The following is a 15,822-nucleotide window of genomic DNA, read 5'->3' as shown; positions in this document are numbered from 1 at the left end:
TTTTGGAAAATTCCAAAAAAAACTTCAGGCCCCTCCACCACCCGGTATTGGCATTGGTGGAGCGTATTTTCTAAGAGGTTTAAAGGAAAGCTGGGTGGGAAAAACCTCACTCCCCTCCAACCAAAAACGCCTTTCCCGGTACGCAACCCAGTATGAACGTGATCAACGGTTGCGCACTTTTTGGTGCACGGAATGTTAATTATTAATTCAAACCAGTTCCCACCGGCGATCGGTTCGTTTCTAAATGGTGCTCTCCCGGGCCCATCGGGTGGTTGTGGTTGTAAATTTTTGGGAAGTGAAAAAAAAAATCCCCTTTTGAAACTCCCATGTGTTAATCCCCGTGCAGGAGCATTTTCGATAGTGATGGGAACGGTCGAGTTACACTTAGCAATCTCTGTCGGTCAGCCGGAGGATACAACTGAATTAGTTATTTGCGAGGCGTAAAGACGAATAAATTTAAGGTCTTTTCCCCCTTTTTTGCTATCCTCGGGACTTTATCTTTATCTATATGGGAAATGGGACGGCAACTGATCGAGCTTTAGCACGATTTTAAAGCGTTTTTAAAGCTCAAACAATACAAGAAACTTTATGTGTGAATGTGTGTTATCTGTTTAGTAATAAATTTCCACCCCTTTTTATCTCTTCTCATTTCACTTAGGATGGCACATCGGCACCGAGAGATAAATCGATCCTACCGCATACGATCGATTTCGTCGAGCCGGAAGCGGACCATCGGATGCGTCATCAGCGCTTCATTCGGCAGCAGCTGCACGAGCTGGAGGTGAAGCAAAGCGTGATGAAGCGACAACTGAGCGAACTGCACGGCCATCGGCTGGCGGATCGGTTGCGTAGCGTCGAGATCGAACAGCGACGTCTGGCAAGCGCTAGCTTCAACGTAAGCCGCCAGATCGTGGGTCTCGATAAGCTGCACGGTTCCATGCTGGAACTGCTCGAGGATGTTGAGGCGATACAGGGCAAGTTCGAGAAGACGGTACCGGATATGAGGCGAGAAATTGCCAAGGTTGAGTTTGGTGTTGCGCAGGCCGCCTCAGAACAGGGGGTTGTGCGGGAGGAGGTACACAATGCAGCCAAAAGCATTCAAGCGATGGCGGTCAGTGTGAGCGCACTGCAGGAGGAACGGGACACGGTCAAGCGGTTACAGGGTGAGGTGCACGAACTGAAGGATGAGCTGGCAAGGATTCGTTCCGCGTCCGTACTGCACCGGGAAATGGCACACAATCGGCTCGAGAAGGTAGGCAGCTGTCAAAATAAATAATTACATTTTTCAGGTTGTCCGGTATCATTTACATGACATTTAGTAAGAATTTAGTCTTGTAGCTGAAAAGATTCAAATTACATTTTCAATTGTAAAATTTCTTTAAATTTACAACAAGATAAGTAACATAAAATTCAACAAAATTCCACACAAGAATCCATTGGTTCGAAAAATAGCTAAAATTTCCCTCAGTTGAAGTGCAGGTTGGATAGAAGTATCTAGATTTGCAATGGTTAATTTTAGGAATTCTTTTTGGCGTTTACATGAATAACAAAACTCCCTATAACATTGAATCTAGGTTCTCCACTTTGACGAACACTGCAACGGTTCGTCCCCTATGCTGTTACTCATTAATCATTTACTGCTGCCAATGAACGTAACAGTACCATTTAAACAAAACGAAATCGGAACAGCAACCATCCTTCACGGTATCTAACCAACACACAATGATGTTCCGATCTAGGAAAGAGTTTGGCTGCTACATCGCATTCGCGTACAACGTACTAAAGCGATTCCCATGTTTGGCGGTACATAACATTTAATGAAAAATTGTTCACCGCAAAATTTGATAATCAAACGGGAAAACCTGTCGTGACGCTGTCGGTTGCCGGTAGGATCATTTCTCCACCACACTGCACACGATCAATCGATCGATCGGGCGAACGAACGGTACACGGATTTTGCACGTTGCGCTCTAATGCACCCTAACTGCGCCATCTCCTGCACCGGGTTAGGAAATTGGGCTACGCGAACCATGCACAACGCCAATACTTGTGTTAAGCCAGAAAATTAAAAAAAAAGATCGAGAAGAAAAAAACGCGTTCCCGCGCTTAGTATGGGGTATGCTTCACTTGTTTCGATATTTTCGGAACATGGGACAATGTTTTCCAACCGGCGGCAACCGATTCTTCCTGTACGGTTCCACGGCGTAACCGTGTAAGAGCGCCCGTCGAATGGACCGTAACATAGAGACAAGCCATCCTTATCCATATAGAGTGTTAGACGCCATGATGCACCATCATGCAGGTACTTCAGCCGTATGAAACATTTGACCGGTCCAAAAACCCGTGTGTGCACATTCATTAGCCAAACATCGTCTATCGCCACCAGTACCACCACCATCCGGTTGGAATTTTTTTTTGTCCCCGGGACAACATAGATGTAAGAGTCCTTGATTTCGTCCCCGAAAAACTTTCTGCCGTGGTTTTGATATGAGTTGAGTTGAGGAGAGGTTCGAGCAGGGAAGGAAATAACGCGAATGATCGAAAAGTTGACAAGCGTGAAATTTAAATTACCTTCGCCGGATTTCCGGCAAAGCCCGAAAACGCTCGCACGCAAGTGTCCAGCGTGGTGTTGCCTGACGTTCTACCTGTGACTTTTCTTTGTTCTGCGCTCACAGCTTCAGTTTTTTAGTTTTTTGTTCTCTGGCAGGACCCCTAAAGGTAGATATCGTCGTTCGTCTCTCAGACATTTTTTTTGCGCATATCGTTGAATAGCCCCACGGGTATTCTGACTGGGATACCTACGGTACGGGGGGGATTTGATGATACCGAAGTCCTTTGGTGGCATCCGTCAACGGACATCAATTCACCTGAGTGAGCTTTCCGCAGGGAAATCGCATTTCTGGAAAGCTGAAATAACTTTCCTCTTATTGATTGATGGTAGCAGCATAACACGTAGCAGAGGCAGCAGCAGCATGACATAGGACGTGGAAAAGCTCGTGCAGTGAAACGCCTCGTCTCGGGGAACGATTGTGCGTAACCAACACGGTAGCGGGAGCTAAATTTGAAACGCGATAACCGAGATGGTAGAATAATACACGACATGTACGCCTGACATACGCTCAACATGATGAGACCGGGGAAAATTCATTTCGCCTGGGAATAAACATTTGTCTCGAAATGTAGGGTGATGCAAATTAGTGTGTGCGTCGTAAAATGTACGGTAGGCAGACACTCCCGCTGATGTTTCCAGAGACTGATAGAATAAGTCATCTGTGCGTCTGTTTCGTGCACCGTACCGTTACTGTTTGTGCCTTTCTACGACGGAATGTTCTGTGAACAAGCTTTTGATAAGCATTCGAAACCGATTCATCAATTCCGTATGTCGATGTTAGGTTTTGAAGCAGGATTTTGATTTGCATTTTGTAAAATTACTCAACCCCAGTACCTTGCCAAGGTACGAATTCTGTTCGAAATATGAACAAGGCTCTAAATAAAGAAGTTCTTGGAAATTGAAAATATATTCTCCTTAAGCAGATTATTTCGTAGCATAAAAGAGAGCCTCATTTCGAAGGATTTTATTCATTTGTAACTCAATCACAGATCGTGATTTTATTTTATTTTCCTCCCTTTACATAAAAAAGACTCCAGTAGAGATTTGAGATAACTCTCTCTTTATCTCTCTCTATTGTTGTCTTTAACAACCTATAAGGTCACGCCAGCCATGTCTGGCTTACTAGACTTATTTTTAGCGCCTAACCCGATAGTCAGTCCTTGCTACGAGGAGAAATTCTGGATGCGATTTGATACCCGGTCCTGTCGTGTGGAAGAAGCGCCGGTTATCCCATACACCACCAAGCCGACCCTTTTTTGAAGTATCTCTATTAGATCTAATTCTTGTGATCCAGAAGATAAATCACTTTAGACGATAAGCGATATCCTCTCAATTTCTGAAGAATTGACATTAGAATTCCAACTAAATTACTATTAGACGAGTATTAAGTGTTCAAGTGTATTGTATTCATTTAAATAATCATTGAAGCATCAAGATGCGGGATATTAAACGGTTTATTTACCTACAATCGCACCATCTTCATCTACCAGCGAAAACAATTAAAGACACCTCAAAACGATACTAATTAGCCACCTCATGGTAATCAAAGACATTCGCTACGTACGAAGATTGGCCCTTATCGCTAAGTTCATCGGCATCTCGTGCATGTTGTTTCGTTCCTATCCAATTAAGCTTATCTTCCACCATTGCCAATGAAGAAAGCATTCACTTACAATTGAATTGCGTCCACTACCGCAAACCCGCCAAGTTCACCGTCCTGCATCTTTAGTATGCATCTCACATACGCAATTCAAAATGAGCTAAATGTGTACTCATAATTCTAACTGCATCATTCCATTCAATTGCTGGGGTTTCCCGTTCTTCCATCAATTTTGGAATTATTAAACGACCCATATGTATTTGTGTGTGCTATCTCTGTAACCAGAACATCACACAAAGCATTCCACGCCAGTACTCGGAACCCGGATCGATTGCATATTAGTGGCCCGAAAACCATTTTATGAACGATTTAATTGAATTGCGGTACGGTAATGATTACAAAACATGGGTGACGTTTTGCGGTAATGGTGATTGCTTTGCCTTACCCGGGCCTATACGGTTGCCCGAATCCTACGATGAAGCTGTTCGGCACGTTCCAATTTCGATGTGACTTCGGTTCGGTTCCAAGCTTTATCCAACCGATGCGGCTGTGCTGCTGCTCGTATGTGTGGCTATACGCAAATTATGTGCTGGCTATATCTTGGCGTCTGCTTTTTGTTCCATGCTCTTGGAACTTTGTGCTAAAAACTCTTACTCCAAATAGGAAGGAAATTTCCCAGCAAAAGAAAATGCTTGAGAGAAGAAAAAAATCGAATCCTTCTTACAGCCCCCAACAGCGGGGGAAAAAAGGGTTCACATCGAATACAACACTCACCCCAAAGCGCAAGAAGTGGAGTGTCATCTTAACGGCATTCGTTCGGCACATCCTTTCGCATCTTGGTGCGATTTTGTATTTTTGCCAATTCATCGTTTCCCGCTCATTGAACGGGCGAGCGTTCAACCGTACACCATATGAGCCGGAACGTGTCGAAGTGCCACGGAGAAGAAGCGAACAAAAAAACAGGCGGACAAAACTTCTTCACGTGTGCCTGCCTGCTGCTCTATCTCGATCAGTATCTGGAAACCTTACTGCACACAGAAAAAGAATCCTCCACACTCCAGTTGGGGCCGTCATCGTCTTGAAGTGGACGGCACTGTGAAGGTGGTTGTAACCAATTTTCCTTGCAAGGGGCAAAAGCATAACGGGAAAACAGCAAAAACGCACAATCGGTTTTATGTGTGTGAGCGAGACGCTTAAATCTCGATAAGTCATTGATCTTGAGATGAAGTTCTTCGGTGAATGATTGTTCAATGGTTTACCCGTTGGAAAAAGTCACCGATGGATTGGTGAGTTACGTTCGGAAGCGGGGAAACACAAAAAAAAAAAAACAGAAAGCACAATTTTTTTTCCCGAGAATAGAATGCAAAATCTCACAGCACTGTGGTTGATTTTCCAATTGAACCTGCTCCCGGTTCGTTGAACATCGTGTATGAAATTATGACATCGGTCGATTGTACCATTTGGCCCGGCTCTACCCGTTGAAGCTCCGATTGCTATGATCTTTTTCATAAGTGAGCGTCCCATTTTCCGAACCATCCCTGGAACAAGAGCAGAAAAACCGACGTAAAATACCGAGAACACACGCAAAGACACCCGATACCGGGTACATCATTCGCAGCGTCAGTGTGTCCTTAAGCTGAAGTTGGTCTAGAGTTTGGTGCCACAACATCCACAAAGCTCGTTCCTGTTACGGAAGGGCTGATTCATTTCAGCTTTCCGACCACGTTTTCCACGGCCAGCCGTACACGACGAATGGACGGCTACATCCATTAGCTCGGGATGAGTACAACGAGCAGAAATTTATGCATGATCGCTTAATATCGTTATGCGATGCCGAAAGCGAATGCTTCGATATCACTACTACCGTATCGGTAACCTATCGGTAGCCGTTCTGAGATCGAACCGACAGGCGTCAGGCTGGAAAGGAACGACGGAGGACAATTGGAATGTATTATGAAATTACGTTATGCCGTAGCGTTTTGTCCGTTGGAAGGCGCAATTGAAGAGGGGGGAGGGGGGAAGAAAAAGGACGGCAGGAAATTGTATTATCGTATTACGAGGGAAAACCTCGACGACGACAGATAATACAGCAAACTCGCTCGACTCAATGTATTAAAAATCCATCCTTCGTAGCGTGTTTCGTTTGATCCAACGGAAGCGTTTGATGGTGGAATGATTGGAACTGGTGCATGACAGGACAGATTGATAAACCATACCTTACCCTGCTGGTATACTCCCAGTAACCAGCGTCCAATAAAATTTTCCCACACACATCCAACCGTATGCTACAGGACAAATAAACATGAGCGGCTGTTGTAACAGTGGAAGTTGAAGTCGAAAATCGCAACAGAACTTTCGCTAAGTACCTCAATCCAACTCGTACGTGCATTCTAAACCGAGGGAAAGATCACACAATCATAACACAATCGTACTGCATCGGAATGCTGTGTGATGGATATTGAATTGCTTTGTGTCAGTTGCTGCTCCAAACTCGTTTTTTTACAATTCCCGCTGAAGGGTTCTCTGAAGACGAAGGTTACAATTTTGAGTGCTTCACTCAAGAAAAATGTAATCCCATCATAAGCCACGACCTCGGACGTACGAAGCTGTTGACATCGCAGTCATGCAAGAAGCCAACGATGGCGAAGAGTTCCATCCACTAAGATGGTCACAACTTCAAACGGAAACAATGCAAACAATCCACTGATCCGTCGTGCATGCGAAATCCATATCCTTTGGAAAGACACACGTACTGAGGGAGAAAGAGGGAGAAAGAAACCCTCAACTGCACAAGTGCATCACACCAAGTGATGCACTGCAAAAGCCATTCTCTTTCCACCAATCGGATGATGGTACACTTGCTTAAGATATGCAAAACCACTTCCATCCGTGCACATACTTTAACCGATGGTGGACATATCTCAAGCGTCACGTCTATTGTTTCCCATATTGTGCGCTGGGAATAAGGGACGAACATTTGCCTGGTGGTGCTGGAGAGCTGGTTTGAAACAAATGCCGACAGAAACATGCTGTCTTGCGCACTTTCTTCAGGGTGTGCGATCTTTTGCGCGAATAAGCTTTACAAAACTCTGCACACCCAAACAGACGCCTTCCCTGTCGGTGAAACGGAAAGGATCTCCCATTACGAACGAATCGTCTCGTTATGCACAAAAGCTTCGCGTGAAAATCTACCACGCGACAGGCCGCAGCGCGAACTCGCCCGAACTCAAGGGAAGAAATAAATAAACTAAAGCAAAATGAGATTTATAGCGATGCAGTCGGATGTAAAAGGGACGGAGGTTTTCGGAATGTTTTCCCAAACACACAGCGCAGCGCAATTCACCAATGTTGAAGTTGACGTGTTTGTTTACCGTACCATAGAAGATATGGTTCGGTATTCGTGCCGAACATTACCGGCCACGCGGATCCACATTGAGCAAAGGACTAGATCCGTGGAAGAAAATTCATCTACAAGATTACAGCATTACCCGGTAGCGTAAATATATGCCACGGCCTCTTCAGAATGTGGTGCAAACGTAAGCAAAAGTTACAACCGATAGAAACCGATTTTCCGACTCTGCCGGTTTCATTTGGAAATGCATTTACCATGAGTATGTGTGTGTGTGTGAATGTGCAAAAAATAACCCTCTAGGGTTTGTTATGGGATTTTTTTTTCACCCCAACGACCACAAAAAGCTCCCTGCAAAAAGTTTATCTATCTAAAGTTTTGTAGCAGCATGGGAAGAACATTTTCGGCCCAGACAAATAAAGAAAGGGTTATTCAGTTCTGTTTCGGGGTTGATTCATTTACTGGAATGAATTTTCATTGCCATTTTGCATGTTTCAAGCATTCGGTACAAGTGTGTACTGGTTCAGTGAGCAGTGTCAATTAATTTTCCCACACCAAAGAAAAATATTATTTCTCTTTTTTTCGGTTCTCATTTCATTAATTGTAGCCAAAACCAATCGAAAAGCCCCCTACCCGTTTTACCGCATCTCATTTAATTGAATCGTTTCGACTGAAAAATACGCTCTAATTAACCTCGACCAACATTTGCACGACGAACAGAACGGAGTGTAAACTTGAGTCGCAAAACCCACTGCAAACTGTTGGACTGTGTTTCATAAAATATGCAGTACAAACAGCCTTCGTACGTCCAAACGGCACCCGGTGTGGGTTCCGATGATGCTGAAACGATGTTTTATCGACAGAAAGCACATTCTGGGTCGTGACAGAAACATCCCACCATCTAACGGATGAGGGAAGATTAGAAAATCAAAAGCTGATTGAATGGACAGATGAGATGAAGGAACGGACCTGTCACCATACGGTACCACCGCCCTTGAGGTGATGGATGATTCTGCACCACTGTTTTGGGAGAGTATGGTTGGGAATGTGGTTGCTTAATTCCTGGCACACTACACATATATCACCACCAGCTACCACCACACCGGACGGATGCAGTCGAAATGATGTCGTGAGCAGCAATGAGCAATGAGATGATTGTGTGCTGTCGTAACGCAAATTTAGTATCGAAATGTGCCGCATCAATCAAATGCGTCAGCTGCCACAAATGAGATTGTCATGTAAGATTCTACCATTGGTAGAATGTTGCAGAATGCTTGAGTAATCGCATTGTTAAAATTTCACAAGGCGTATTGTGTTGCGGTTTTTTTCACATGTTTATCTTACGTGGAAATTGAACATTCTATTCTATTCTGATGCATTCTATCAGGAACTTTCTAAATTCAAACTTCCCATTGTGACGGTGTCGATGTTGCCGGCGGATCGGGACAGACAAGGACCTATATGGAAGTGGATCGATGCTCAATACATTTCCACTGCATACACATTATGGGAATGAGTTGACCAAAAACGTGTGTCCAACCAAAACGTGTTTCCCTTTTTCCCCCCAAAATAATAACTATTTCCCATCAGAGAGTTGGTAAAAAAAAAAATTGAATATTTCGATTGCTCTTTTATCGAACCCATCTCGAATCGTTCCCTTTGCCACTTACAAAACAGCACCGGAAACGTTGCATACGATAGCTGCCAAAATACTCACGTTTCCATCATTGACACATTTTGCCACCATCGATTTATGATTTCAATACTGCCAACAACATACTAGAAAACGGATGGAATGGATCGTCCCTGCATACTGGCACGGTTTTTGCTTCCGGGTACTATCGCTTTATTGATGGCTGTACCCATACAAACCGTTCCATATACGAACAGAACCCGATGGTGAGAGTTATCTATCGTTCAACTATTACCATCGCGCAAGGACCGATACGAGACATTTCGCGGAAAACTCAACCACACACTCACACAGCGTAAAAAGGCTCCATTTTATGCATAGTTTCAATTTTACCAACTTAAATGGTGGATCGAATAAACGAGCTGCACACATTGTGTGTTGGTGAAGAGCGTCAATAGATAGAACCAGGAACCAATTCCAGTCACCACCTAATTCCAATGGATGCATTTGGAGAAAAATGGAAGAATTCTGTAAACTGAACCAACACTGTATGACTGCCTTCATGCAATGGTTTCAGTCGTTTACACAGACAAGCAAGTAACTGGCTGGCTGTAGCAGATGAAAGTGGAATGTTTAATTCCCCAGGAAAACGTAGCTTCCTTGTCCCTTTCGATTGCTGGAACGAAGGATTAAGGATTATCTTTTGTAGAAGAAACTTTGCCATAAATTGGTTATTCTACCGAACTGGAAACTTGTACAAGTTTTTTTTTATCTCTCTGTAGTGCCACTGGTATATCTTGATGTTTACCGTAGTGCAATGTTGGGCTTCTCCTTATATTTTTAACTCAACATCATCATTGTACTCAACCTTCTGAAAATTTCCCTTTGAACATATTTTACGTATGAACATAAAACGATTTCAAAGCATTCACACTTACCAGGAACGTTGTGTAGAGTCCTTCCCAGTCCAGCAGTATCCTTGATTGACCTTACAGAAACTGGAATTTCCCATAGGCATTTGTTGGGAAGATGCGATGTTATGTCCTTTTTTTCCTTCGAAGGTAGCCAAGGGTTAAACGATAGAAATGTGTATATTTTCTATGCATTAAATACGGTCTGATTTCTGTTAAAGGGAAGAAAGAAATAGAATTATTTATCTCCTTCACTTCACTTTTCAAAATCTCTTCTCGTTTCGTCTAAACGATGGTAAATGGTACACAACACACACTTCAACAACAATAACAAAAACCGAGGTTCATTATTCCACCCATCAGGGATGGCTAAATGCACCAAATGCGCTTATTCACTTCTTTCACAGCTGTCCTTCTGTCTCATTATCGCACTTCACTGTGTTTTTGTTGCTCTGTGCATGTCCATTCCGACTAGTAGAAAGTAGTAGACCGATGGGAAAATAATACCATTCCGTGCACATTTAACGTCAAACATTCATTGCCGATGTTGCTTGCCTGGTGCTGTGGGCGATGTGCCATTTGCATCTCGACTTCATCTCGGTCTCTCTCTCTGAAAGCTGGTAAACATCGTTTTTACTCGATTTAATTACTATCTCGCACCATTACCACAGTACGGTAATATCTTCTCCTCTGTGGCTGTTGTACATTTGATAGTTCCCTCTCCTTCAATCTTCGGTTTTTCCTTTACTGATCTACCATTTCCATTGCCTATTTATGTATGCTTTCAGCTTGAGGCTGGCTCGAAGTCCGATTACAACGGTACCACTGTACCGCACCGTACACTAACCGAGCTGGAGCGTACGACCAAACTTGTCCAGCAGCTCGAATCGGTCGAGAACGAGTACGAGTCGATCATCAACAAGCTGCCACGGGATTGCAGCCAGATCGAGCGGATGCGTACCGCCGGTACGGCCAACCAGCCCGGTGACGGTGGTCTCTACCTGATAGCACCGGCCGAACAACATCACCCACTAATGACACAGTGCTTCGGCGAGTGGACCACGGTACAGCGGCGCCAGGACGGTACGGTTGACTTTAACCGGTCGTGGGAAGAGTACGCCCAAGGTTTCGGTACACCGGCCGGAGAGTTTTGGATCGGCAACCAGGCGCTGCACCATCTCACGCAGGACAATTGCTCCCGGTTGCGTATCATCATGCAGGATATCTACGATAACACCTGGTTCGCGGACTATGCCACCTTCCGGATCGATTCACGGGAGGCCGGATTCCGGCTGGCGCTGGGCGGGTACAGTGGTAACGCATCCGATGCATTCGAGTACCAAAACCAGATGCAGTTTTCCGCGATTGACGTCGACCGGGACATCTCGAATACGCACTGTGCCGGCAACTACGAGGGTGGCTGGTGGTTCTCGCACTGTCAGCATGCGAACCTGAACGGTCGCTATAACCTCGGGCTTACCTGGTTCGATGCGTCCCGCAATGAATGGATTGCGGTTAAATCGAGCCACATGATGATTGCCCGCCGCCCGGAGTGTGATGCGAATGTGACGGAGCTACCGACGGTGGAGTCGCCGGTGACGACCGGTCTTGCTGCGGCCGGTGGTCCTTCAACGCCTTCCGATGCGTCGAGGAGTCTGCACGGTGGTGGTTCGCGACAGTACATCACAACAACCGCACCAACGTTCTCTTAAGTTGGGAGCCACTACTAATAATCCCTCCATCCCATGCCCAACAATATCGACTCAATCCATACGTCATTCAGTCCCGGTACCTCAGCAACACTACTCATCTACTCATCGCTTTATATGATCGTGACAAGATCCTTTTATCGCCACTAAAGCAACACTAAGCTGAGGATTAATTCTTCCTTTCGATTTAGGTTTAAATTTACATCACGAAGATTCGAAACTGCCCCTCAGCAAAGGTAATCAATCGATATTCGCATTCCTTTAGTGACAATTCCAATCGACATTTCTTAGTATTTGTGCAAAATTGTGCCCAAAAATTGGCTAACAGAAGGAGGAAGAAAACAACCGAAAAACTCAATTTCCCAACGTTTCGCTTTTCCCACCCCGGTTTAGAGACGTTGTGACGTAAATGGCACAATCTAATTGATGGTCTCCATCAAAGAAATGGGCTAGCAGTAAAAACCGCCACGGAAGTAGGCGGCCCGGTAGGACAGTGAGTGTTGCGTGATTGAAAAGTGGAGATTACTCCGTTGATTGGATTGAGGTCGCCGCACGTATTACATTTATTTCTTCCTCCTACCAAAAAGTGCTATACCCGTTCGGTTTGAAGCGACCAACGCACGAAACCAAGAATCTATTCGGTGAGCATTCATCAACGTCAGTGCAGGGAATTTTTGGTAAAATGTTTCACTCTTACTTTCGTTTTCGTTTTTCTTTTGCTTTTGGCTCAAACTTTTCGGCCCTTTTCCCACACTTTTCCGGCGGGTGCGTTCGAAGCACTTTCGACACTCGGCGGTTTCGCTTCGCTTGCGGGAACGCTTTCGCTCCCCTGTTTCCCTGTTTACAACTAGGCGCGGAACAAAGATGATTTAACGCCTCCGTGACTATCAAGATCATGGCGGTGGTAGTGTGCAATGTGATAGAGACTGCATCGATCTGATTGGCGGCTAGCAAAGTGAACACACCAAATTACCGAACATCAACCGAAATGGTGGTAACAAAACGAGCGCTACACAACGTTCGGTACATTGTCTTTTGGCTCTGAAAAGAACCGGCCAAAAAGGAAACGCCATACGCAAAAGGTTCTTGCGGCGGTGTAGAGGAGTGTCAGAAAAAAACACTCCGTAACAGGAAATGGAGCATCCGGAATGCATTAAAAGTTTCCTGTCCAGTACCCGAACCGAGCCCATTTATTACTTTTTCCAATTTTTCGCACCTCGCCTCAAGCTAGGTTGCTGTTCCGCCCTTTTTTTTGGAGGGATCTTTAACAAGATACTTCTAGGACTTTCATCCATGTGTTACCAACCATCTGGTAATAGGGATTTTTTAGCCTAGAAAGGCTTTACTGTTCTTATGGAATGGTATGTATGGTTCCGGGAATCATTCGACCGTTAGGTGCATGTGCACACGACAGTAATAATGGCTGAAAAATTATACCACCACCATGCTTTTTGAGCTAAAACCCCGATTTGCTGACGTCCCCACAGGGTATAGTGGTACGGCAAACTAACACTAACGCCATGTCGTTTCCCATTCGTCTTTCCGTAACTGTCATCGTACGGTTGGGGCCGTTTTTACGATAAATTATTACACCATCACGTTGTTCCCGTTTATCTTACCAAACCGACGGAATTTTTTTTTTTGAATGTAATTTTGAAAACGTTTCTATATCCTTGATTTACTTTTATTACGATGTAATAAGTACGAATGCTCGCTCCGCTTATACTCTGCTGGCGTTACTTTATAAAACGTATCAAAAGTCTCAGAATAGTCTACATTTAGGCGCTGATGTATACATTTTTATACCGTCGATTACATGCATGTCTGATGGGAGGAAAAATAAATGCATCAAGCGAAACTAATCGAGAACAGAATGGAACAACACGATAAACCAAATACCAAAGAATTCACGACAAAAGAAGATACGATTCAGTTTGCTCGACGGCCAAACCCCTCTTTTGACCTGGAACTTCTGTGTATGAGTCGTAAAAAGGATTAGTTTCTCAAGAGAATTATTTCGTTTTTAAAACACTTTCCGTAACACTGAGCAAAGAAATCAAATTACCAAACCGTTTCGAAATGTATTCTAATTTCTTGCCCTATTACCTTCAATATGAACAATATGCCTTATTTACTTTCTCGAGTCGAATTTCGTACAGAAATCCTTCATTCTTAGCATATTTCCCTTCGTTGGTAGTGTGTAAGGCCGGACAAAAACAAATGCAACAAAAAGCTGCACAAACAAACAATATTTGCATTGCAACCGGTGCATGATGAGTGTATATAAACTAATTTAAAGAAAACAAAATACAAACAAAACAAATTATAAATCGCAAATGTAAAAAAAAGAGAAGAAATGCAGCATAAAACAAAATGATGATCGTGAAACATAATTTCATACGATCAGTTTAAGAAAATGAACACAAAAACCACAATCGTACCAAATATTATTAGAACAAGCGTGGACTAAGCTGGACAAACAAGCGCGTTTCGAAACGTCTGTCATCTTTGTCCCGATGCATTTCACCAGATGCACTAGTGTTAAGTTTCGCTTTAGTTTCGATTTTGTCATTTAGAGAGGATTAATTTGCTTGCTTCCAGCGAAAGAAGTCGTAAATGAAGGGTGTTTGTGTGTATTGGAAGCAAAATGGCAAAAGGAAACTGTATCATTATGTGAAAAACTATGCGAGCAGAGTGTATTTGAACTAATGGCAGAATATTTAAATGATTTCATCTAGGCATAGAAAACTAATTTGTAAGTAAGGGTGAGCTGTTTTAGGCAAATGATAAAAAAATGAAAAAAACGTTAAAAAACAATACAATTTGAGAAACAAAATCAACAGACTAAGTTATTGTATTTACTTTTAAAAAACCCGATTGTCTTTTACTCGATGCATTGTAAATATGGATCCCTTCATCTTGCACGATGAAGTAGCAGCATTTCAGAATGGGACATAAAACACGCGTACCGTGTACGGAACGCAAACATTGCGGTGTAAATGGACCGTTGGCTCCAGAAATTTATGATAGGAAACATAATATTAATGAGCGCTAGCTAATTAACTCAGCATCTGAACGCAGACACACAGCATCCCCCCCCGGATCCTTCTTGACTTCTAAATAGATACAATTTGTGCGTAAAAGTAGTGAACATCCATCACCATCAAAAAAAGTAAAAAAAACATACATCAGCACTCACAATACCATTAAGCAAGCGAGAAAGAAGTAAAGGATGACAAAAGCATAATAAAAGTTTCGAAGACAAAAAAAAAACAATTTAAGGGCACTAACGTCATCAAGTGAAACAAACGATAGTAATTTTGCAGCCCTACAACACTGTGACAGCCGAAAAGCATAAATCAACATACAAACAAACACATGACAAGGATATAATTGTAAGGAAACTGTAACAATAAAAAAGCTATCGAACTTTTTCTAAAATTAATGTGTTTTTTCTCATTTTTCTTTTCTTTTTTCTATCCGAAGCTTTAGAAGAAATTGTATGACAGTTAAACAAGAAGACGGCGTTACGAGCATGCAAATCAATTTTTTATCGTCTTTCCACGATTATGTTTGTTGTGAATATTTACTCATTATTTCGAAAATGTATTACCTAAAACGCTTTAAATTTGTATACTTAGGTTACCTTTGAACACACCGATACAATCAAGCAAAATCCCGTTTTGTCTGATTTTGCATAACTTTAGGCGTTATGTACTCAAAGCGCAACCAAAGCAGATGCACTAAGGTTATGTTTATTGTACTTCACTAATCACTAATCACTAAGAAGGTAAGTATAATCAAACAAACAAAAAATCTAAACATATTTTTATCAACAATTGATACGGATGACTGCATGAAGCGTTTAATGACACACTTCATTAATTAAACGCTGAAATATTTATGTATCAACAGAAACATATCTATCTAGAATTACTCGAAAGAAAAATGTACCATTCGAAGAACGTGACTATACTAAATTAGCTAAACATACTTCTTCTTCTCCTTT

At 43.0% G+C, this 15,822-nt stretch overlaps 1 protein-coding gene across 3 annotated transcripts in view; it reads left to right on the top strand.

Annotated features, from left to right (window-relative positions):
* LOC125768584 (protein scabrous) overlaps positions 1 to 15,258 on the top strand; it is a 64,676-nt gene extending 49,418 nt beyond the window's left edge. For all 3 annotated transcript variants that reach the window (XM_049436453.1, XM_049436451.1, XM_049436454.1), the window contains exons 4-5: positions 659 to 1,252; positions 10,893 to 15,258. In XM_049436453.1, coding sequence (XP_049292410.1) covers positions 659 to 1,252; positions 10,893 to 11,816 — 1,518 coding nt within the window. In that variant the 3' untranslated portion in view covers positions 11,817 to 15,258. The remainder of the gene's footprint in view (positions 1 to 658; positions 1,253 to 10,892) is intronic.
* The last annotated feature ends 564 nt before the right edge of the window (positions 15,259 to 15,822 follow it).

The sequence above is a fragment of the Anopheles funestus genome, chromosome 3RL, assembly GCF_943734845.2.
Source record: "Anopheles funestus chromosome 3RL, idAnoFuneDA-416_04, whole genome shotgun sequence".
NCBI lineage: Eukaryota > Metazoa > Arthropoda > Insecta > Diptera > Culicidae > Anopheles > Anopheles funestus.
Note: the sequence above shows the minus strand (reverse complement) of the source record. Positions and strands in the feature narration are given on the sequence as shown.